The following is a 25861-nucleotide window of genomic DNA, read 5'->3' as shown; positions in this document are numbered from 1 at the left end:
TGACAAAAGTTAACATAGCCAATAAAAGCTCCACCCTTACTGGAACAGTCGTTCATGTTTGCTTGCTTGGTCCCTACGGTTGCGAGTTTCGACAGTCAAACGAGAGTCATGGCAGTCCTTATATATAGAAACTCGGTAGTTGAGATAGGGAAGTAGAATAGGATCATCTGATGATGGAGAAAGATGCTATATAGGTAGGAAAAGATAGAGGTTTCAGAGGCAGAGAGAATATAAAGGGAGGCTCTAGAAGCGGTGGACCGCGCCTCAGCAGGTCCTTAAGAAAGAGAAAGATAGATAAATCGACCGGTCCTGAGTGGTTGGAGCTCTTCTTTTTTTATAGATATCTCTGTTAGCCTGTGAGGTGAGGTGAGGTGTTCAGGCGATCAGGGTCGGTTCTTTATGTTGCATAGGGTTAGCAATTGAGTGAACTTGTCTTAAGTACGCATGGGGGTGTAATGATTGGAAATGATTGTAGAGAATTTCTTCTCTAATAGCGACTAGTCCACCACATAAGTGGTAGACAATGAGTATTATTCCACCTCACTACTACTTGCACACGCTTGAAGACGACAAGTCACTGATTTGTAGGATACGTTTATAGCATGTATATATTTGTATTCCTTAAAACCGTGAAATCTGCAATTGTAATAACGATGTTGATAATAGGCAAGGCAAAATTGTAACGCTCTATATAATATCAAATAGAAAAACACAGATTCGCACAATTGCAAATTTAGAACGCATGCACATGCAGGCAAATGACAATAATAACTGCATATAAAATTGATGTATAATAAAATGTAAAATACCTTGTATGGTCCCATGCATGCTGCTAGTGATGAAATGGAGGTTAAATGCTAATGTTTGTTATAAATGTACGTTTGTTCTGGTAGATGGCTAAAATAAGACTGATTTTAGTTCACACAGAAAATGCAATGGAGTTTTATGTATGAGTAAAAATATGCTTTTAATTGGTTGCACTAGCAAAAAGATCCATTTTGTGGTAATTCAGAGTTTTGTAAGCTATGATGATGACCTGTCTGCCGCCAGTGCAATGTTTATCTAGTAACCATTCAGTTATCCGGTGACCTGAGTAGGCTGGTCAGCAAAACTTTACACTCCCACCTAAATTTAGAAATAAATTTATTTTAGCAAAGGGTGCAGTGTTTTCAATTTTAATTGCAAGACATGAAACGTACCAACTTTTGTACGGGTCGTTCCAAAATCGTTCTGTCCTTAGTCGGTTTACCCAATTTATTCAAGTCTGAAGTCCCAAGCAGAACGGAAGCCTTTCTAACTTTGTGATCTACACCTCTGTGAATGGAGATTACTCTACCGGTTCTCCAGTAGTTTCTGTGCTCATTACTGTCAACAATGGTAACTAGATCTCCCACCTTTAGGTCTGGCTGGGAAAACTGCCATTGTGTTCTTTTCTCAATCGTCGTCAGGTATTGTGTGGTCCATGCATACCAGAATTCTTGAGCTAGCTGCTGTGATTTCCTGTACATACTGCGACCGTACACTTCTTCGTTGTCAAAGTCTCCTGGTGGTGGTGCTGTGAAACCAGACTTGGCTGTAAGTAGTCGATTAGCTGTTATGATTGGGTCTGTGTCAGTAGCATTTGTGCCTGACAGTGGTCGGTTATTGATGGATGCCATTATTTCATAGAATGCAGTTCTTAAGGCTTCTGTAGACAGTCTTTGTGAGTACTTTCCAAACATGCTGTTCATGATTGACCTGATACTTCTTATTTGGCGTTCCCAGACACCACCTTGGTGACTGGCTGTCGGGGAGTTCACTTTGTAAGTAATTTTCTTTGCAAGGAGGTACTGTTTTAGTTTGTTGTCCCTCATGGTGAGTAGATCCTTTTCCTGTTGATTTCTTCCTCCTAGAAAGTTTGTTCCTCCATCACAATATATAGTAGCCACAGAACCACGAATGGATTCGAATCGTCTAAGTGCTTGGAGAAAGCTGTCTGCTGAAAGGTCCTCTAGGAGCTCAATGTGTAACGCTCTACTATATAAACATGTAAACACAACGCCCCATCTCTTGATGACTGTTCGACGGTCCTTGACTTCGAAAGGCCCAAATGTGTCTATGCCTATTTGAGTAAAAGGTGGACTTGGTTCACTTCTTTCTTTTGGTAAGGGTGCCATTAGTTGCTGTAGTGGTTTGCTTCGTTGTTTTAAGCATGTTATACAGTTGCGAATTATAGACTTTGCTAGGGTCGGTGCACCAACTATCCAGAAACCAGCTTGTCTGATTGCAGCGACTGTTGAGTTAGAGCCTTGGTGATGGGTCAGTTCATGGTAATGCCTGACTAGTAGTTTTGCCAATAGTGATTTTGCTATAATGATTGGATGGTTCTCTTCATAAGTGAGATGAGTGGTTACTCGACTATTCATTCTTAGTGTGTTTTCCTTGTCCAAGAAAGGAGTTAGACTCGCTATTTTGCTGGATTTTCTGACTCTTGTGCTATTGGAGAGGCTGTTCACTTCTTCAATGTAGCTATGTGATTGTTCCATGAGAATTATTGCCTTCTCTGCTGATTTTATTTCGTCATTCTCAATTGGTTGCTTTTTGAAGCATTTGTGTCGTAGCATAGCTTTTGCATTAGCTACAGCTCGCACCAATTTGCGCCAGGAGCTAAACTTCTCTATGATTGTCTGTGATGTTGACTTCTCTGTTTGTAGAATAGTAAGTCCAGTTTTCTTTCTCTTGATTTCTGGGCTGTTTTCTATCGCTTCTTCAAAGTTGAGATCGCTTGTTAGCTTGTGACTAATATCTGGCTCGTGTAGAAAGCTCGGACCATTATACCATGTGCTTTTCATAAGTTGACTTACTGAAGCTCCACGTGACACTGTGTCTGCAGGGTTTTCTGATCCTGGTACATGGTGCCACTGCTTTGGGTTGCTATGTCGTCTGATCTCGCTGACTCTGTTTGCTGTAAACATTTGAAAGGGTGTGTCATTGTTTTTAATGAAACCTAGAGCTGCTTTTGAGTCGGACCAGAAGAATTCTTGGTCAACGTCCATATCTAGTTCTTCTCCAATGAAGGATTTAAGTCTAGTTGCCTCCACTGATGATTGTAACTCTAGCCTTGGGATTGTAAGTCCCTTTAAAGGCACAACTTTTGATTTGGCAGCAATGAGGGTCACATGAATGTTGCCCTCATTGTTGATGATCCTTGAATATGCACAAGCTCCATATCCATCTAAGCTCGCATCACTAAAGTAGTGTATTTCTGTCCTTTTGACATCACCAAATTCTGTAGGCTTGAGACATCTTGGTATACGGATTTGATTCAGATTGTTGAGGTCATCTTTCCATTGTTTCCATTTGGACTGTAAAGTTGGCGACACTTCATCATCCCATCCTTTACTTTCCTGACAGGCTTGTTGCATCACGATTTTTCCTTGAAGTAGAAAGGGAGCGAGGAAACCTAAGGGGTCATAGATCTGGGAGACTGATGACAAAATTCCTCTCTTGGTAGCAGGCTTGTCGATTGGGTTACTAGTAAATATGAATGCATCTGTTTCGGTACACCATTCCAGACCGAGAGTTCTCTCCGATGGGAGAGTGTCCTTGTAGAGGTGTAATCCTTGTAAATTGGCCGCCTTTTCACTTTCAGGAATAGCTTCTAACACTTCCCTGCTGTTGCTTATAAACTTATGCAACCTGAGATTGGCTGCTTTACATATGTTAGTGGTGTCTCTGATCAAGTTGATAGCTTCTTCAGGGCTTTTTACACTTCTAATCCCATCATCTACGTAAAAATCTTTTATAATAAAATTAGCTGCGGCTGGATGCTTCTCTGATGCTTCGCTTGCTAATTTTCTCAATGCAAAGGTTGCAACTCCAGGAGAACTTGTTGCGCCGAACAGGTGCACTGTCATTCGGTACTCTTTTATAGTTTCCAGATCACGGTCTACCCATAGAAACCGCAGATAGTCTCTTTCCTCTGTGCTCACTTTAAAATTGAGAAACATCTTCTGTATATCACATGAAAATGCGATTGGCTCTTTTCGAAACCTGAGTAGTATTCCGGGCAGACAGTTTACATGGTCTGGTCCTGAAAGAAGCTCGTTATTTAGACATTTGTCTTGGTATTTGACACTAGCGTCGAAGACTACTCTAAGTTTCTTCTTTTTTGGATGATGCACAGCAAAGTGCGGTAAATACCAGATTTTTCCATCTGGTGGACACTCTGTCGGAACTGGTTCTGCATGACCACTGCTGAGTATCTCATCCATGAAGGAAAAGTATTCCTCCTTTAAGGCATGGTCCTTTTTGAGCTTACCGATTAGCAAGCCTAGTCTCTTAACTGCTTGTGTTCTATTGTTTGGCATAAATGGGGTCTTTAAAAATGGCAACGGGAGAGTGATTGTGCCATCTTTCATTGTATCTGAGTTCTCTTCTAGTATTTCTAAAAACTTCTTATCATTCTGTGACATCTTTTTTCTACTGTTCAGATCTTCAAACTCATTGTGTTGTATTGTACAGTAGCTTTGTTGTGGTGTAATTATCTCTGAACTACCACCACAAAGAGTCCATCCTAAAACAGTTTTGACTGCAAAAGGTTCTGTAGGTTCACCGACAATTGATTCATGCGGTGCTAGCAAATGGGAGTTGTCTCTTCCAATTAGCATTTCGACTGAAACATTCAGCTTAGGTGAGATCAGGTGAGATATGTGACTCAGGTGTTGAATTTGCTTAGCAACTTCTCTGGTTGGTATATGAGCTTCGTTGTAGGGAATCTTCCTTTGTTCAAAACCTGTAACTTTGTATGTAATGTTGTCAGTGGCTGGGCCAATTCCACGTACGTTGAAGTCGTACTGGCTTCTGTAGCTCGTTTCTTCTCCATTTAGCGTCTGTACTGTCACCTTCTCCGGCTGTCTACTTGTCTTTAAATTCAGGGTGTGTACAGCTTCTTTTGATATGTAAGTTGTGTCTGATCCATTGTCCAGCATGGCATACATAGTGGACTGTTTACCATTTTCCGTTGACACACTGACTGGTATGAGCATGTTGAGTAGTTCTGTTTGAGAATCTCTTTTAGTTGCAGCTGTAATGTGTTGTTTGGCTTTTGGCTTATCCGATTTTGACTCTGTTGTAGCTGCTCTTGTAACTGGTGTATTTGCCGCACCTGTTTTTGTTTCTGAAATTTGCTTAGATGCTGACAGCTGAGTTTGCTGCGCCGATGACGCAGTAGATTTGGCGTTTTCCCAATCCTGTTGCGTTTTATGTAGACAGTCAGGATGTTCCCGCTTACAGAATCTACATTTCCACTTCTTGGTGCAAGAATTGTATCTATGACCTTCGTGTCCACAGTTGAAACATAGACGATGGTGTTTGAAGAAGGCTACCACTTCTTCATGTGAGACTTTCACCAACAGGTTGCACTGTGCTGTGAAGTGATTGTCCCTATTGCATCTTTTACAATGACGATCCTTCGTGCCTGCGTCCTCAACAGACCTATAAGCTTGAAGGGTTTCTGCTCTCCTTGCAGTGTTTCTTAGTTGTCTTTTAGATTCTTGCTCCTTTTTGCTTGAAGTGGATTGACTTTCGATCCCAAGGATGTTCATCGATTTGGCTTCTTCACAAACAAACTCCTTAAATATGTCGAAAGGTGGATAGTCTTCATACTTTATTTCGTGCTGGCAAACCTTGTACTTCCATTTTGTTTTCATCCACTCTGGAAGCTTCTCTAGAATTTCTTGGTTCTTCTCCTGTTCATCTAAACTATTTAGATGAGGTACGGTTTTTCTTGCGCTTTGGATGTGTGCTAGAAAATCGGCAAACTTCTGTAGACCACTGCCATCTTTTGGCTGTATTTTGGGCCATTCTTTCAGTTTTGCCTTCAGCAGACGAGAGATGTTTGTCCTTTTTCCATAGCGTTCTTTAAGATGTTGTCTTGCGTCTTCGTATGATTCGATGCTGTCACTTAGCAAAAAGCCTTCAATGCATTCTTTTGCTTCACCATCAATGAACTTTTTAAGCATCCTCATTCTTCTTGTTCCAAATACGCCTTCAGTTTCCAAAAAGTCGTCGAAATCGGATTCCCAATCTTTAAACTTGAGCGGGTCTCCTGTGAATGTTGATGGTTCTACAATAGTCCGCTTTGTTCCTTTCATAGAGGCTGCAATCGTATTGGCTAGCTTTTCTATGTCGCTAACTTGAGGCCTGCTTGTAGCATGAGAACCTTGTGTAGAAATGTGTGCTTGGTCTACTATGTGGTTGTCCATGGACATGGCTGGCGAGGGCTTGGGTCTTACTCCAGTTATTGGAAAGTGGTCGGAAGAGCCGTAATTATCAGGCGAAGAAGACCTACTTGTGGGGGTTGATAACTCCGCTATCTCTGCAGCATTTGCCGTAGCTTGTTGTACTTCTATAGGCTGCTGCACATTTTGACGTTGCTCGAGAGGAAGTAAGTTGTTTTGCTGGTTGAGGTTCCCATTAGTAGTAACCTGTCGGGTTCTGTCCAAAATACTTCTTCTGACTTCTGCTTGCCTTTTCTGAGCATTTTGGATGTCTGCCAAATTTCTCCTAAGTGTTTCTTCTAATTGTGAAGCCAATTCTTCTTCCGCATTTTCAATGTCATCCATTAACGTATTAACGAGGTCAATGTTACCTTCACGTTCAGTGTTGAAAACTAAGTATATGCTTTCCATTTGCTCATCGAGTTCACCTTCGCACAGGCCTTTTAACTCATCACATAATGTGTCGACTTTTTGCCCGTCCTGTTCCAAGTATTCCAAAAGATCTGCTAGTCCATCAAAATTTTGTCTATCTACATTTGACAGGGCTTGTTCATAATTACCAAGTTTAGAATTTATCAAGACGGAGATCTCGGTTTTTAACTGGTTAACACGATTTTGTTTACCTTTTTCCGTGGGTTTACGGTTGCGTCGTCCTTTTACGGCTACAACTGTGCTGCTAGTGGGCTCAGACTCGGGTTCAAGACTTTCAAACTCAGGGTTTGATTTACTTTGATCTGATTGATTTACTGAATTACTGCTACTATGATTATCAATTTCTGAAACTTGATTTTCCTCACTGTTAGAATGTATAGCAATGCTATGAGTGTCACTAGTGTCCTCACTCATGCCTCAAATGACTGCTTAATTACCATAAAAATTGAACTGGCAGCAATATTTGGTGTCAAAGGTCAGCCATAAAAACTAAAATGTTTACTCTGTGTACTTGTTTCCGGATTCGGTCAAAAGAATGTACTAATTGGCTTTTGCTCAATTTCTGTGTGAACTGAATCAGCTTTTACAACCATACATGTAAATTGCATAAGCATTAAATTTATAAGCAGAATTTAAACTACCTTTACAATATAAACGCTTATAAGAACTACTGTAGTAGCATTTAATGTTATAATGCTAAAATGTCCTATGGAAAGACAACTCTATCTGTGCTAATCTAGGATAATGTTCAAAACATTGCTGCTTACATAAACAATAGTCACAAGATACAAAGAACTTAGCTGATGCTGATATGTAGATCTTGCTAATTAGCTTGATCAGAAGGAAGATATCCTATCTTCGTGGTACTGGTTAGATTGTGACTGTCTCTTTTGGGCGAAGAGCTCACGATTTCTATTGACTGGTTATATTGTGACTGTCTCTTTTTGGCGAAGAGCTCACGGGTTGACTGCTTACTGATTATGATGTGACTGTCTCTTACTGGCGAAGAGCTCACGGGTTGACTGCTTACTGATTATGATGTGACTGTCTCTTACTGGCGAAGAGCTCACGGGTTGACTGCTTACTGATTATGATGTGACTGTCTCTTACTGGCGAAGAGCTCACGAGTTGACTGCTTACTGATTATGATGTGACTGTCTCTTACTGGTGAAGAGCTCACGAGTTGACTGATTATAGGTTCAGAGATAGTCCTACCTCTGACTGCTGATTGTCTACTGCTGGCTTGTAAGGATCTCCGAGGAGCTTGCATACAAGATTTCACTGTAGAGAATTTCTTCTCTAATAGCGACTAGTCCACCACATAAGTGGTAGACAATGAGTATTATTCCACCTCACTACTACTTGCACACGCTTGAAGACGACAAGTCACTGATTTGTAGGATACGTTTATAGCATGTATATATTTGTATTCCTTAAAACCGTGAAATCTGCAATTGTAATAACGATGTTGATAATAGGCAAGGCAAAATTGTAACGCTCTATATAATATCAAATAGAAAAACACAGATTCGCACAATTGCAAATTTAGAACGCATGCACATGCAGGCAAATGACAATAATAACTGCATATAAAATTGATGTATAATAAAATGTAAAATACCTTGTATGGTCCCATGCATGCTGCTAGTGATGAAATGGAGGTTAAATGCTAATGTTTGTTATAAATGTACGTTTGTTCTGGTAGATGGCTAAAATAAGACTGATTTTAGTTCACACAGAAAATGCAATGGAGTTTTATGTATGAGTAAAAATATGCTTTTAATTGGTTGCACTAGCAAAAAGATCCATTTTGTGGTAATTCAGAGTTTTGTAAGCTATGATGATGACCTGTCTGCCGCCAGTGCAATGTTTATCTAGTAACCATTCAGTTATCCGGTGACCTGAGTAGGCTGGTCAGCAAAACTTTACAATGATGACTAATTCCAATTGTCTTGGTCGTGTCTGTCACAGGTCTGATATATTTTAATGGTTTTCTGACATTGAATGTTGTAAGTTCAAATCGAGTTTGCAGCGGATTTCTCATTCTTAAAACATTATCGCTATAGCTGGACAGACGGAAGTACAGAGGTCGGACAAACTTTGAGATTTATTATAGAACTAGATGAATGCCTGGTGTTTCCTGGATAATAAAAGTCTCTGCACAGAAATTTTATTTTTATTTAACATATAACAACAGTTACCATTCTAACTTTCGAACTTCAAGTGTTTTGTACAGTTTAAATAAACTAAGATTAAAAATATAACATGTATGTAAAGGTTTTCAAACTTTGTCAAACAGCTGTAACTTTCAAACTTCATATAATGAGTAAAATGTTTTCTGCAGGTCAAATAAATTAAGAAACAAACTAATACAACTATATAAGTGTTTAAGTGTAAATGTGAAATAATTAGCAAGTAATAGATAAATTAAGCCTGTTTTGCTACGATTACAATAACAGATGATTTGGTAATGGTACAATTAATATGGACTGAGAAAACAAAATAAAAATCCTGAATATGTTGAATTAATAATAATAGTTCATGCATAAAAGTTTGTGTGTATAAAAAGGTTACTGTTCCAGCAGAAGCTATTCATCAAAACTTTGGATACGCCGATACTGGTACCTCTCGATACTGGTAAAAATGAGATCTCGGACTGTCTTTGTCTGGTACTTTGTCTTACTGAACAGAGAGAAAATGTAGAGACTATGCCTACTCGAGATGATACAATTGTCCGCGTGAAAAGTATTAGCCTTTATAGATTGGTCAATCGAGCTTTACGAAAAACTGGAAATAGAAGTGACGGACATTTAAAATTAGGACAGCACATATAAAAATTACTAATTAAAAATAGTTAATAGAAGCAATAAATTAGTTTTTAAACAATTTCAAAAAATAGAAAATTCAAAAAGTAATAATAGTTAATAATCAAAAGGGCACTTTGGCACCGTATGTGTGTGCATATGGTATAGAATAGGAGCAACGTATTAATAAGGACTGTAGATCCTAGTGGTTAAGCGTGTGGTTTGAAACTTGCCGTTGCAACCACCAAGAGTTCAAATCCAGCTAGCAGTGACCTTTTAATTCCAAGATTTTAATAGCTATAGTTGGACAGGTAGACCTGAGTGTGAGAGTGGGTGCATCGGTCGACTTCCAGTAAAGCACTGGCAGCGGATATCCCGTTATACCATTAAAACTTATACGAATTATTGTAATTTTGGCCTCTGAAATATCAAACTCCTTAGAAGCAAAGGCTTTAACAGGAGTAACCAATGAAAAGCCCAGAATGTGCCCTATTCACTAATATACCTTTCCCTAGAAAATTACTCATCAGAATGTATACATGAGTGCACAATTCTCCTCATATTATGTTATACATTAACCAGGTTACATGGTATAATGTACATGGTACATGATATAATTTCATCATGTATGCAACTAATGTGTATACGTGAATATGTACATATAAGAAAGTTCTATATTCCAAATATGTAGCCAGAAGGAGTTTAATCTCAAAATAACCAACCTGCTTGTATAGTAGTAAATGGAAATTCAATCAAATAGCATAATATATTTTGTGATTGTCTAGAAGGAGAATGCTTTTTTGATGATTATTAAATATAATTACAGTCAGAGATAAGATTGCAAAATATAGTTGATTTCATAGGCTATCTCTCTGTAACATTTAGTATAAATGTTACAGAGAGATACAGATGTAAATTTTTATTATTATTTTTTGAGATTATTTTGTTACAGATGTAAATAAAATAAATATACATGCGTGTAAACTATATGAATAGACATTTTGGACCACCTCTGTTTATATTAATTTAGTGTCTTTTGAGAACAACTCGCATGGCCATTGATCTCTTCTGCTTTGGGAAATCGATGATAGGTCTGGTTACCATTACTACTTAGAACTACCGGTATTTGAGCAACCTGGAGCAGAACAGCTACTCGGCACTGCAATATTAGACATAAAATAACCAACAATATTGTGACAGCATTTCATTTACCAATCAATATGATTTATAATGTTGTATCAAATAATTATATTATAAATATTGCTACCAGCAGTATTTCAATTAGAAATTTTAAAATTAATATTTTGCATGTTGCGTTCGTTTATAAACTATAAAGATGTATTATTTTTATATGATTTATTGTTATTATAAAATATTTAACTTTAATATCATAGTCCTACATATATTTAAGTTTCATATTTATTAATTTAATAATATAATATAATACATGTACACATTTTACAATGAAATATAATTTAATATAAATATAGTAAATGAAAATTTAATTGAATAAATTATAATAATTATTACACTATGACTAACGCTAACTAATAAAATAGGGCATGATAAAATATTATAATAATTATATATTTATCACTCATGCATTGTATGTAGTACGCATAAGTATTGTAAATTGTATGTAATATTATATAAAAATATAGATAAACTATGATAACGATATAAAATTATGTGTAATTTAAAATTTGTAATAAATCAATAAATGTATTTATATAATTATATAATACATAAATATATATAAATAATATTTATATTTATTTTATAATATTATTTTAAAGATATATCGCCTGATACTCACTCAGTCACTGGTAACGTTTCCTCTATCTATTGAACTATTCTGGAATAATAAACTAGAAATTTGAATTTAAAATATAATGAAAATTGTACATGAGAGAAGCAAAAATGTTAATTTGAGTTAATCAGGATTCAGAAATCACTAGAATAATGTTGGTCAATGTTAATGACAACGTACATTTGGATTTTCAATTAAGGCATTAGACATAATATTTACCTGCTATATTGACTATTGTACATTCAATAGATTCCACAGGTATTGAGTTTTTGCTCAACATACCTCAAATTATGACTAGCCTGTAAGTAGCATAGTTTATTCAAAAAACGATTTCATTGCCATGGTGAACTCAATAAAATACGCCGATTTCCGCCGCCATTTCTAGGAGCTCAACGCAAATAGCCTTGGACCGTGTTGCATCCACTCTCATTCTTCCACTCAGAGGCAGACATCCAAACAGACGATGACAAACTGTAAGATTTATATAGATTAGCGGAATGTTCGACGTTGCGTGGGTATTAAAAACAGCTTATAAACAGTGGCAGGTAATGCAGTTGCCTGGCACTGGCCATTGGCCTGGCACAATGTCAATGGCTAATTTGAGTGAGCTAGTCATTAAACTGACTAATAAGAACCGTGAGAGTAAGCTTTAATGACTTGCGTAATGCAGCGCTGTATGCGTATTTTCACCCACATAGCGACATATATCACTCAATGAATCCATTAATCGTGCATAGCTTCAATTTAATTGATTGTGTAGCTTAATCTTGCATAGCTTATTTGCCTAGGGAATGGGAGGTTCCGAGATCAAATCCAGCATAAAACGGATATATCATTCTTAAATTTTAACAGCTATAGCTGGACACACAGAATCACTCACAAACTTTGACATTTATATATATATATATATATATATATATATATATATATATATATATAGATTAAGAAAGAAACACCGCTATTAGATATATACTGTGGCAGAACGTAATCCTGTCGTATAATCTGTGTTGTCTTACATCGGTTTGGAACGAGCACAGGATTAATGATTCAACACAGATCACCATCATGTGTTGAAAAGGACTAGGAGTCGTGCTCTAGAATGCATTGTTTCACTTCCTAAATATTAAGGATTGCATGTTGTACCGTACTTTTCGGACTATTAATCGCACCCTTATATAAGCCGCAGCTGCTTTATTTTCAAAAAAATGATAATACAACAAAACATAGGCCGCACCTTTGTATAGGCCCCAGAACTCAGGGCGGTGATTTTTAACACGGCAGCAACTTTGCTAGTTAAAACGGAACAGTGCCGTCAGGCACTGTTTTATATAAACCGATGTTTTTTAACCCAGTTCCCAACGGAACAGTACCGTTAGGCATTGTTTCGTTTTTTCTTTCACCGCTAGAGGCGCACTAACCGGAGATTCCGGTTGATGCGCCCTAGCAGTGGAAGAAAAACCACAGAATAGCCGCACCCTTACATAAGCCGCATGGCTCAAAACATCAGAAAAAAGTAGTGGCTAGTAGTCCGAAAAGTACGGTACATGTATGTTTGCTGGCTCATGTAAAAAAGACATTCTTGTTTTTATGTTAAGGTTAATAAAATGCTACTGCAAATGAATGAGCAGAATATAACTGGATCTCACTTATGCTAGTTCTTACTATATGCTATGCATAGTCACATTGCCTTTTTGGATAACAAATTGACCATTGGCTAATATGAATTACTAGCGGAATGCCCGGCGTTGCATGAGTATTATAAATCAGCTTATAAGCAGTGACAGCAATGCCACACATAAACTCAGCTTATAAGGAATGCCACTTGCCATTAGCCTGGCACATTGCTGCCAATGAATAATTTAAGAAAGCTAGTTACGGCTCTTACTAATACATAGAATGACGTTGCGGCATAACGGAGAGCAGTAGCAAATTTTCCCCATGTCCCGACATATATCGCCTAATAAATTCATTAAGCTCGTGTAGCTTAATTGGTGAGGGATTGGACTTGCAATTGGTAGGGCCCGAGATCAAATCTGCCGCGATACGGATTCATCATTCTAAGATATTAGTAGCTATAGCTAGACATGCACAAACAGACACGCACAACCCTTGAGAAATATCTATATAGATAGATTAGCCTATGTGGTCTGCATATGTTCAAACAATTACACTTTCAGGAGTTTCACTATTAAAACTTGTTGGATCTCAGTGCATAAGCTGTGTACTCTTTATCAAATAATCTAATTTTCTATAATTGCTAAAACACAAAAATAGTTTAGGATTGTCTCTTATATGCGTTAGTTTTTGGAATGTTTAAATTACTGTTGCTATGGACCTGAAGCTGTTGATGACCTTTGCAAATAAACCGCGGCTTGCATTCACCCCTATATCTGAAATTGGTGTGTAGTGGAATCACAAAATCTAAAACACAAAATAGTTTTGGATTGTCTCTTATACGCATTAGTTTTTGGAATGTTTAAATTACTGTTGCTATTGACCTGAAGCTGTTGATGACCTTTGCAAATAAACCGCGGCTTGCATTCACCCCTATATCTGAAATTGGTGTGTAGTGGAATCGGATTAACTTCCTATGTTAAAATTGATTGCATAATGAAGTTCTTTGAACAAGTGCAAATAGTAATAAGTGTGGAAGTCAGTTAAAGATTGCCAATAGACGGCAGAGAATTAAGGCTGCAGAACTATTTATCTATTTTATTTATAACATTATTATTCATTGTAAATTTAGTTAACAGCCATAAATCATATACAAAATTAATCCTCACTTTGTCCTAATTTCAGATATGCATTTGAAATCAGGCCAGAGGGGTTTAATTGCAATCAAGTTTTGTCGATTTTAATCTTGAAGCATCCTGGCCGTCAGATCACTTCAAACATCAAAAACAGTTGCAAATGATAGAAAAATACCAATACTTTTTGATAAAATCTACACATTTTTTATTTAGGTTCATCCGTAATGCTATAAAACTCACAGTATCAAGAGACAAATCGTTAAACATTTAAAACACTCTTTTTAAAGCCTATGTAAGACTGCTAGTTTGCAATCTTCTCTTGATGGCCATTTTTTACAAAAAACCATCTCATACGAGATCATGTTAACACTGCCAACTCACACTCTGGTTAGCTTATCACTCACTAAGAATTGGACACCCAAACTGATTGCTTAGTTATATGATGTCATTATACAATGCTAGCTACTGCTCTTTGCTAGAACTATTTCTTTTTTGCTAGGAGTCATGATTTTTGGAGCTTCACCAAAGCTCAATAGAACTAAATAAGTTTACAATCACCCTGTTACAACTGCTTTTCATTTGTTTATAATGTTAGTGGCTTTGTATCACCAAGAGTTGATGAGATGCCTTATGACTTCGTGACACTAGACATTGTCATCTTTATGTGTCAATAATTTGTTAAAAAGTTATGCAAGAATGAATGAAAATAGTTATGCGAACAAGAAAATATTATTTCATGGTCCCTACTAATGACTAAAATTGGTCAGTTTCATTTTTTACTATGTTTAGAACAGGCATTAGAACAGGCATTCTCATTTTCTCAAAAGAATTTTTAAGCTAAAAAAATTTTAATTTTACAAAAAAGTTTTTAATTTTTCAATCTTAGGAAATGTCTGCTCTGACTTTCCAAAAATCAAATGGTAGTACATGTATGAGGTTATTTTTAGATACAGATTGATTTTCACAACATTAATCCATTGAAGTTTTTTATATTACATTAACGTCTGACTTATTCAGCCAGGACGATGGAGAACAGACAAGCCTTGCTGCTGGAAATAACGGAGGAGAAAAATAAGGATTGGGCATCTGTGGTGAGACAGTGCCAAGACTACGCTGAATGCTGTGGTAAGGGCCTAATCTACTACTTATTACCAGGTTTAATCTTTCCAGAAGTCAGAATTGTTTAGAACCCATTGACAGTCAGAGCTTGTTAAACTTTTGGTTCACTATGATGAGTTAGCTAAACTTCTTTGTTGACTGGATTCCGTTTAGTCGCGTATAAGCCGTATCTATAGTTTATGAAGTCTCACAAAATAGAATCTTGCTGCTGAATAGAATGCAAAAAATTTGAAGCAAGAAAATATGAATGATTTTCTGTCCAGTGGCGGGCCAACATCATCAAATATCGATGAAATGCAACACTGACTGGTTGGTAAAAAAACAAGCTCAAAACAATATCTCAGTAGACATAGTAGTGAGTGCATTTGCTCCCACTCTAAAACAATCTTGACGAGAGTGCAGGACATGCTTACCAAGAATGACATATTAGAAATCCAAAGCTGCCATGATCGTACATATTACTTACTATTCATCCATAGTCAGTTTGGAGCAAGTAAATTATAGCATGTGGTCCAAAATGTCAAGCTCAGTTGGTTCCACGTAACGTATTTTTCTTCAATTTACCAAATCGCCAACAATTTGAACTTTCTGTTCCTTGTTAAATTATGAGAATACTATTGCCACTCTAAGTTTGCTACACAACCTTTCAGAGTATGTTGTAAGATGTTGGAAATGAATCGGAACATATCTAAATATATTTTAAGTCTTTTAGACAAAGTCGTAACATATAAATTCTACTTTAGAATCAAAGACGATTACTTCATATAATATTATGTTAAATACAGCCAACGTAAGAGATTTAATTGTCAGGCAAGCTTTAATATGAAACAATTTTTATACAGAATTTCTGACTCATGTCTTGCACTTACACGCTGGTGAAACACTGTCTACTTGATTGAACTAAAATGAAATTATTATGAATTTTTTTGATGTGGCCTTGCAATGCCAAGGTTTTGTTATTGGTAAACATTTTGCGTTGCTAGGATTGCTAATAAGAAAGCGCGGTTCTGAAGGGAAATGTTCAACAGAGATGGGCTCCATGATGCTCTTTCCATCTAAATATCCCAGGTCTGTTTACGAACAGGCATTGGCTGTGCAGCAGACGTACAACCTTCTCTACCATAAAGTCGCTCACGACTACGAGTTCATGAAAGAGACACTCTCAAGGTTGGATTAATGTAGCACTTTGGTATCGTATCCTTCCTGCTTTTCTATGGACTACTAAATGTGGTCTATGTTTTATACTTTGACAAAGAGGTTTTTACTCATATGTGTCTAACTATTCCAGAGAGTTCAATTGTTCTCTCTGTAAATTTTTGGTTTTTTGCATTATTCTGAGTGACAAAGGCCTGTTGAGAAGAAGAAAGGAAACCTACTTGGTATGTCTCACTTGACTGCTGGACTATATCAGTTTTAAACATTTATAGGCTATCTAAATAAACTTCAAATGTTTTTCCGGAATAAAGATATAAATTAAAGGATTATTCCAAGAGTTGCTTCCTCTTGGAGTAATCACTAATCAGTTGACTAGATCACTCCTTACAGAGTGATCTAGTCAACTGCAGCCATGTTGAGCACATCTGATACACTTTTCAAAAATGTTTATTACTGTTGTTTTATCGGTAGCTGGAGTGTTTTAGCCGGTAGCTGGGTTATTGGACAATAATTATGCTGAAATATGTATGTAGAGTGAAGATTTGGAAAATTGCAGTCAAAAAAGCAACCTGCAAACTGCAGGCTAAGGCTATTTGGTAATTCTAGCTGGGGAACTCTATACCTTTTCCTATCATTTTTAAGATGACAATATGGCTAGCATATCTGAGCTTATTGTAATTGTCTCCCTTTGTAGCACTTTTGAACGAGATGACTTCATGAGAGATCTCTGGAAACTGTATGAGACAGCCCGATCCTCTGAAAGTGTAGGTTCTTCTCTGAATGGGCAGACTGAAACAATAGAAAGACCTCTTGTTGTATAAGTCTTATTACACTACTTTGGTTCTGGAGTTGTGGCATCTTGTTGTTTCATTGCGATCTATCTCTATAAAGTATATGAAGGTCTATACGTTTGCCTGTGTCCACGAACTCTAGTATTTCACCTTTGTGCACTCTGTTTTCTTGAAATCACTACTAGCGTTTCTCGATGAACCTGTACAAGTCGTGTATGGGCCAGTCATGTCATACTTTGAAATGAAAATCCTTCTGCTTTTGGAAGCGTCTGAGTTTTTAATAAGGTTATGTTTGATATATCTTATGTCAAACAGTACAACCCGTTAGTTACTGTTGCAGACTCGAAAAACATAGGCCAGTTCTCAGAAGATAATCTAGGTGTTATCTCGTAAGCCATGTAAGCTCCTAAGAGCGATGCATTGCAGGTAAATCTTTTTGGTCAGTCCTTATGAAGTAGCGCTAACTAATCATCACCATCCACCTTCAATCCTCAATTCATAGCGCTTGGACTCAGCTTACGCTTATGTGGGCAAGTAAATGAGTCTGACAAAAGATAGCATGTGCTCTTTGTCTGGCCTGGCCATCCCTTTTATGGCTGACAAGGATAGCATGTGCTCTTTGTCTGGCCTGGCCATCCCTTGTATGGGGCTTCACTCTCGTCTCATTTCTGGCTCTCCCACATACACTCTGTTTTTATTCTGCTCGCTCTTTTTTTACACATACTTTCCTGCGCGTCTTTTGCCCTCTTTTTTATTCTGGTGCTGTTTAAATTTCATTTATTTGCTCTCCTATTGCCTCTCTACTCTTTCTTTTCTACAGTTTTCCTGTTTTTTTTTAACCTGTCATCTAAAACTGCTTTAATATTTTCTTTTCTTCTATCTTCTCAGCCCAACATTTCTTGCTGTATTCTCCTCCCTTCACTCTCTATTTCTGCCCTATAACCGCCTACAACTCTTTTGCTATCGACAAGGCATAACCTTTTACCTGCTCCAAATCCCATCCCATTCTTCCATCTATTCTTCACCTGTTTTAATCCTACCATCTTCCGCTTTTAACTCGCTCTCAGGTAATACTTACATGTGAACCATTTGAAGCGCTTAACAATTATAGATGGTGTGTGGTTGCAGCAACCGGTTTCCATGGAGATCATGAGGTCCGACTACATGTATCAGGTCAAGGATGGATGCTTTAAGATCGCTCAGATAGAAATGAATACCGTCGCCTCCTCTATGGCTGTCCTAAGTGAGAAGGTCAACCAGACACACAGGTAGACTTCTTTGTTTGTAGCTTAACCTCTCTCATGCTGTCTCTCCTTGTTCTTCTTTCCAGAATAGGCAAGTTAATAGATGTATACACTGTTTTTTATTTGATATCTGAAAGCCTCATGTTTTTCAAACATGTCATATTCATGGAAAAGCCTTTTTCTACGAGTTGTACCATGATAACACTTCCTGTTCTGCTCATCATGCTTTGTTATTAGATATACTTGCTTTTACCAATTCCTATTTCGTACTGCAGCTTTTAATATGACATGCAGTGGAGTTGTCTGCTTTACATTACACATTTAATCCAATTGAATGTGGGTTGACATCCAATATAAATACAGTCAAACATGGATAACTCGCCCACGGATAGCTCGAACACATGGTTAATTCGAACGGTTTCTTTGGTCCGTTCCCACGTAATGATAAATTGCTATAGATAACTCGAACTCAACACTGTTAATTCGAACTGTTTTTTTGCCCAACGGATACCGAAACGGTTGTTATCGCTTTAGAAAATCACTTTTTTCAAAGCCATAGAGGTAAACCTCATCTTTTCGTAATTCATAAGCGTCGTTATTACCACCATCGGCAAAATATTTCTGTCAACGACTTTGCTAAAGGTTTGGTGAAATTTGATTTATACTGCTATACGATGAATAGTACGGGCTAGCCGGGTCACGCGCGCAAGGATTTTCGCCACGCACATACAAAACAAAAACAGCATATTGTTTTGTATGTGCGTGGCGAAAATCCTTGAGTGCGTGACCCGGCTAGCCCGTGACGAATAGTTTTCCGACGTTGATTCCGTGTTCAATCAACGTCGGAATGTTGAATGTTTAAAACGTCTTAAAAATTGTGGTAATTAAACGTATACGTTGTCTTAGCTAAAAAAAACTATTCATCGTTTGACCTAAACACAGAATACGTGTGTACATTCAATAAGTATCCATTCAAAAAGCGTGAGTGATATACAATGTACCGTAAAACCTCGTAAAACTTTTAATTGAACTGCCTCGGAGTGTTGCTCTTAACGAATCCCAGGTAAAGTAAAGTTATCTTTGCATAAACTTCAAGAAAAATCGACAAAATTGATCGTGGGTAAAACGCTCAAAAGAAAAATATGTCTTTTCTTTTGAGCATTTCAACAACGATCAAGTTTTGCCAATGTCAATCTGAAAAGCGTCCTGGCAATAACATCATCTCAAACAACAAACCAATCTCAAGTGATAGAAAAATCTCTATACTTTTTGATAAAAACGTTTTAAACTTCACATTAGAAGCATTTAATTTGAAACAAGCCATTTGTGCTTTTGATTTATATTATAGTTTGTATAAGTACATGTATCTACTAATAAATAAGTAAATACATGGACTTGTAACAGTGCTCTGATAACTTGAACGCTCTGATAATTCGAACACTTTTGCTTGGTCCCGTGAAGTTCGAGTTATCCATGTTTGACTGTAGTTATAAATATGTTGCATCATTCTGTGTGATCGGTTTTTCTGTAAAATTACATTTAAATGATGCCATGATGTCATATCCGTTCTACGATCCCATGCAAGCAGTGTGTTCACTCTGATCGTGTCGCCTGGATTCGAAGTTATATAAAAATAGGTTGTTATTAGATGAAAACCTGTTTTGCTTGTGCTATTGCTCATAGGTTTTTGTTTAATTTAATTTTCTGTTGTTTTCTGACACATTTCTGCCATGTAACACAATACTTTTGAGAGTCTTGTTATTTTATAGACTAAATTGTACTCTACATAAATTCTTGCTTTGTCATGATTCTTTCATATTTATAAACAAGACCTCTGTTTCTAGAAGTACTTTGGTTTGCTAAGATTTGTTTCTACAGGTACTTGGATAGGGTTATTAACAAACCGAAACTCATCGACTCTTCCAAGTTTCCACAACACGATACTGTCTCAGCCCTTGCCTCGGGTCTAGTCGCTGCTTGGGAGATCTACAACAACACATCGTAAGTTTGTCAAACAGGCCTATTTTCAAGATATTACTTTTCTCGGACCCATTAAGGCTGGTTCAAGCTATATCGCCGTATGTCAGCATTTTCCTTTCGGCGTTCAGCATTGATTATGTGATCAGTAAATCGATGGCATCATCGAAGTAATGCGGATACGTCAGAAAAGTTTGCAGCTGTAAAATTTTCGATATTTTGTCGAGCATCGATGACTGCCTGTACAATTTGAGCCAATTCAGCGATAGTAATTTGCGATAGCGAATAGCATGATTTATTTATTTTCGTTTATAATAGTTTCTGCGGCACCAGCATATGATTCAAGCGCGCGAAGACAGAGGTTTCTTTGCAAAGAATTTTAAGAAAATGAGAACACCACGTCACAGAGTATTTCCTGAAGCAAATGCAGGTAGGTATGTGATAGTGTGAACATTGTTATCATCGACGATCACCAAAGTATTGTGGCATCAACACCGAGATATTGCGATATAGTGTGAACCAGTCATTAGATGCTGCATCCATCTGTGCACTAAATGGTATTCTCTCAGGAAGATTAGTTAAAACCTGGCATTATCCAAGTGAGTAGGATGTATTTTAATTATATTTATTGTGCAAAAGCCTTTACGCTCTTGGTGTCACTTCTTAGAACATATCTAGACAGTAAATCAACGCAGTTTGTTGCCAAAAATTCAATGTATAGTAACTACTCAGGCTAAAAATAATTCTTACCTGAAATAAATGCCACAACACTTTCATAGATCCTAGTATTCACCATTTAGAAGTAATTCAAACACAACTGCCGTTAAATATGTCATAGTCAAATGTAATTCTTAACAGTCTCCCATACATAAAACTATAGCTAGTCGCTAGGTCAGCTAATGAACTATAGCTAGTTGCTAGGTTAGCTAATGAACTATAGCTAATTGCTAGGTCAGCTAATGAACTATAGCTAATTGCTAGGTCAGCTAATGAATAGAGCAGTAATTTAGATTTTTATACCCATTATTGGCTGCTGTGTGCTATGGAATTACTGTTGTAAAAGGTTGCCTTGTTTTCTGTTTAACCAGATGCTGTTGCAATGGTGCGCAAATCTCTTCAACTTGCTATAAAGTAGATTAATTGCCGGTATTTAGTAATAGTTTATGGCTTTATACAGACTATTTAATCAGAAGCCAAGCTAGAAACGTTGAAGAGTTTTTGATGTGCCATTAACATATTTTTTAATATTGCTATCAGCAACATGCGCAACAATATTAGCGACATGCGCAACAATATTAGCGACATGCGCAACAATATTAGCGACATGCGCAACAATATTAGCGACATGCGCAACAATATTAGCAACATGCGCAAACATGCTTGTGCATGTTTTAGTTGGTTTGTTTGCTTTGTTTGCATCAGATGAGGTGGAATTTTGGATGATGCTTTATTTTCAAAAGTATTACATTACAAACTCTCACTTTCAATTTGAGTGATTATTTGCTTATTAATAAATAAACTGTGTTGATATGTTTATTAAAAGGTATCGTAAAACAGGTGTGAGGTGCTTAGCAAGAGCGAATAAACTATGTATTTTGTTTAGAAATAATAATAAATAGCTTAGCTGTTTGTAGAGAACTCTTTTTTTTGTACCCAGGGCGGTCGTTTTGGTTGTGGTAGAAACTGATGAGATGAACTTCTCCGACATTAGGAACATCGAGTATGAGATGCTGCGTCAGAGTAATGAGGTCAAGGTCATCGTAAGAAGTACGGAAGGCCTCAGTAGCAGTGCAGTGTCGCTGTCAGATGGTAACCATCTGTCAGTGTAAGTTGGTTATACATGATCTTATTAAAGAGATTGACTGGGAAAAGAGGAGATTGCCTTTTAAAAACCAACGTAACTGTGCTTTAGTGTTTACTAGCCGAAAGCCCCGGCATTAAAAAACAGCTTTTAAACAGTGGCAGGTAATGCAGTTGCCTGCCATTAGCCTTGCACATTGCCAATGGCTAATTTGAATAAGCTAGTACTTCTAAAGTTAATTCGTATTCGTTAATTGTAATTCGTTGGAGCTTCCAAGTTTTTTATTCTATTTTACACTTGAAGGTTGGTTTTTATTTTATATTTATACCATCTAAATGCTCGGCATTGTACGGGTATTAAAAACTGTTTATAAACAATAGCAAGTAATGTAGTTTTCTACCACTTGCCATTAGCCTGGCACATTGCCAATAGCTAATTTGAGTAAGCTAGTATATTGCTAAATTTACTAATAAGAGCTGTGAGAGCAAGCTTTAGTGACGTTGCTTAATGCAGAGTGCTATGCATACACTATTTAATCCAAATTTAATGACTCATCCCCTGATGAAGTTTTTGCATTCCGCGTAGCCTAATTGGTAAGGTTATTGCCTGGTGAACTGGAGGTTTCAAGATCCTAGTTTTTAATAGCTATAGCTGGACACACCGAATGACGGACTATGAAATTTATATATATAAATTCTTCATTAAGAAGGCATCTCCTGTTTCGATTCCTTGTTCAATTTTTGTTCCACTATCACCTTTGAGTTTTAGTAATATGTCAAGGTATTGTTTTAGCAAGTCTCTTCAGAACAGAATCTTCAGAGAAGCTCATAAAGTTATGCTCCGTACAGATAAGTGCAGATGACTCGAGTGTAATAGTTTTTTATTTTATTAAATTGCTTTGTTAAGACTCAGTATAACTCAACATGACACTCTTCAAGACAGAATAAAGTTGAATTGCTTCAGCAGCTAAATATACCACTTTTTTAATTTTGTGCCAGCTACTGCAATTGATGGCTGATAGAACATATTGGCATAGGATATGCCGTAATTTTGCATTGCAGGGGTATTAACGAACAGTTTATGAACAGTGGCAGGTAATGTAGTTGCCTGCTACTTGCCATTAATTTGGCACATCGCCAATGGCTAATTTGAGTAAGTTAGTATCCGTATTGCCAAACCTACTAATAAGAGCCGTGAGAGCAAGCTTTAGTGATGTTGCGTATTGTAGAGTGCTATGCATATTTCAACCCTGATAACGACTCATACTGCCTGATGTATCCATTGATCTCACGTGTCTCAATTGGTTAAGTAATTGCCTGGTGATTGGATGTTCCGCGATCAAATCCTCTGCGATATGGATTTGTCATTGCTAGGTCCTAATCGCTATAGCCGGACAGATCGAATGACAGATGATGACAAACTTTGAGAAATATTGTATATATATAGATTAGGGAAAAGCTTCCTAGCCTAGGAGAGTTTGTAGTTTGAAGGGAAGTTTGCAGTCTTCTGTTGAACCATGTATGACGGGTCATCATAAGATATATTCTCATTGTTGTTTTTAGTAGATCAATTTACATATTCTGGTCATGCTGTCATATTAGAAATTTTGAGGATGGATGTAAGGCGCTGCCTGGATCAGACTCAGTCAACTTACATGTAAATGCGCTGGTAGCAGCCGTTTTACTACATTCAGTTTCTCTCCAAAAATGGATTTGATTATTATTGACTGTTAGACTTGTAGTAGCTTTTACCGTAATGCAGCCTCTTGTATTGTGCTGTGCAGGTGACGAGCGATGCTCACAGACACTTGTTATCTCCACTTGTCTTAAAGATGAACTCGCACAAAACTTTAGTAGATTTTATCAGAAAGTATCGGCATTTTTTAGCATTTGCGATTATTTTTATGTTTTGGGTGATCTGACTGCCCGAATGTTTCAAGATTAAAATCGACTAAAGTTGATTGCGATTAAAACGCTGAGAAAAAAATGTTCGAAATGATGTCACTAGTTGCTATCATTGCTATAGTTTATATCGGCTATCGTGTTTAAGTTGCAGCTTTACGTGTCTCTATTCTGTTGGTCTCTTTGCAACTATAGATGTCATAGTCGTACTTTCACTTGATCTGAGCGTTTTAACCATGGTCAAGTTTTGTCTATTTTAATTTTGGAACATCCTTGCAGTCAGATCACCTCAAACATCAAAAACAATCGCAAATGCTAAAAAATGCTGATACTTTTTGATATAATCTACTAAAACGTCGTGCAAGTTCATATTTAAGGGGTAGCATTGCGTCTCGTCTCATCAGACTACTTTAAAAATACAGTTGATATCGATCAAGGTTCTATTTAGCCTGAGGCTGGCAGGAACGGGACTCTATCATAGTATCTTAATATTGTTAGTCTCTCACAACATTGATATATGTAGACATCACTGCATATTGTATTAATTTATGAAATATTAATGCATAGATACGTTACAATACACTCATACTCAGTGTGGTATTTTACTCTCAGGAATGAACATGAGGTAGCGGTTGTTTATTTCCGAACCTATTTCAATCCTGAACATTATAACCAAAGAGACTGGGCACTAAGATTAATGATTGAAAGATCTAAGGCTATAAAATGTCCGACGGTAGCCGCACAGATAGCCGGTAGGTATGAACTGATATCACTTCTATTTATTCCGCAGTAGCATCATATCTCAGCTTGTAAAACATATGTGAAATATAGAGCATTTGTTTGGCCCATTTTTTACAATTCATCATATGACAGACTATTTTATATTATTTTATGTTAATAAATTGCGCTTTGTCATCATGATTGTGCTCATTCGCGTGCGCTTTTGTTTGTGCACCAGCTCACTAGAAATATTTGCTTTCAAAACCATCTGGAGCTTGAGAACCAGCCATTTAAACACCCCCCTGCTGACTATCTGATTGAATGCAAAAGAAATCTCTGGCATCGCCAGGCCTACTGTTAGCGATTGATAATTTCTCCATGTAACAATGTATCATGTCTTGGCTTGTTAAGGATTGTGAAATAAAGATCGTCATAGCTCTTCAAATTTTAAATTATTCAACCTTCATCACATTCTCAAGTGCTGGAATACTTATACTGCATCTAGAGACATGTTTTGCAGGTTTTCAATTTTTAAGTGTTTTTGAGATGGACTTGCCTCGACTGTATAATCTTTTAGATTGCCTCATAGGTTATGACTTGCAACAAAATTCACATTACAGTTATTTGATATGAAAAGATTCACCATGTCTTACTCTGTTGTGTTGTAGGTGCCAAATATGTGGAAAGGTGATTACAAGCTCTTAAAAGCTAAAAAACGAACAGACATCGCAGCCACACAAGACCGCCGTAGTTTGGATTCTCTTTCCAAAATGGCTCAAATGTGACGTAGTTGTGGTAGATGGTTTCTGTTTACACTTTCATACAACCTCATTCGTCGAAATATTTTCACAAATATACTTCACGCATTCAATAAAACCATGTCTATTGTTCTTACGCGTCTGTTTTATCGTCATTGAAATGCTGTCACTTTTAGCAGTGATATCCTATAATTTACTGTAAAAATTCGTTTAATTTTTTAGCCTTGGCTGGAAGGAGTACATATCATTGTCTGATAATCATGACGAGCCTGTTGGTCACCTGTGATAATCGAAAGTGCTGCAGAAATTATTTACGAAGTATTGGGTTACATGATCAGA

General features: G+C 37.0%; 2 protein-coding genes across 2 annotated transcripts in view; one reads left to right on the top strand and one right to left on the bottom strand.

Moving 5' to 3' along the window:
* Window positions 1-25861, top strand: part of LOC137399409 (glutathione synthetase-like) — a 33175-nt gene that overhangs the window by 749 nt on the left and 6565 nt on the right. Inside the window, exons 2-8 of the mRNA XM_068085507.1 lie at window positions 15074-15181; window positions 16159-16342; window positions 17025-17094; window positions 18250-18389; window positions 20244-20366; window positions 22000-22167; window positions 24657-24796. Of these exons, the coding sequence (XP_067941608.1) occupies window positions 15082-15181; window positions 16159-16342; window positions 17025-17094; window positions 18250-18389; window positions 20244-20366; window positions 22000-22167; window positions 24657-24796 (925 nt within the window). The 5' untranslated portion in view covers window positions 15074-15081. The remainder of the gene's footprint in view (window positions 1-15073; window positions 15182-16158; window positions 16343-17024; window positions 17095-18249; window positions 18390-20243; window positions 20367-21999; window positions 22168-24656; window positions 24797-25861) is intronic.
* Window positions 37-7106, bottom strand: LOC137400924 (uncharacterized). Its single transcript, XM_068087265.1, has 2 exons — window positions 1200-7106; window positions 37-186 (listed from the first exon to the last, which is right to left on the bottom strand). The coding sequence occupies exons 1-2, from the start codon at window positions 7104-7106 to the stop codon at window positions 37-39; spliced, it is 6057 nt and encodes a 2018-aa protein (XP_067943366.1).

Source organism: Watersipora subatra, chromosome 7 (assembly GCF_963576615.1).
Source record: "Watersipora subatra chromosome 7, tzWatSuba1.1, whole genome shotgun sequence".
Taxonomy (NCBI): Eukaryota; Metazoa; Bryozoa; class Gymnolaemata; order Cheilostomatida; family Watersiporidae; genus Watersipora; species Watersipora subatra.
This window is presented reverse-complemented; position numbering and strand designations above follow the sequence as displayed.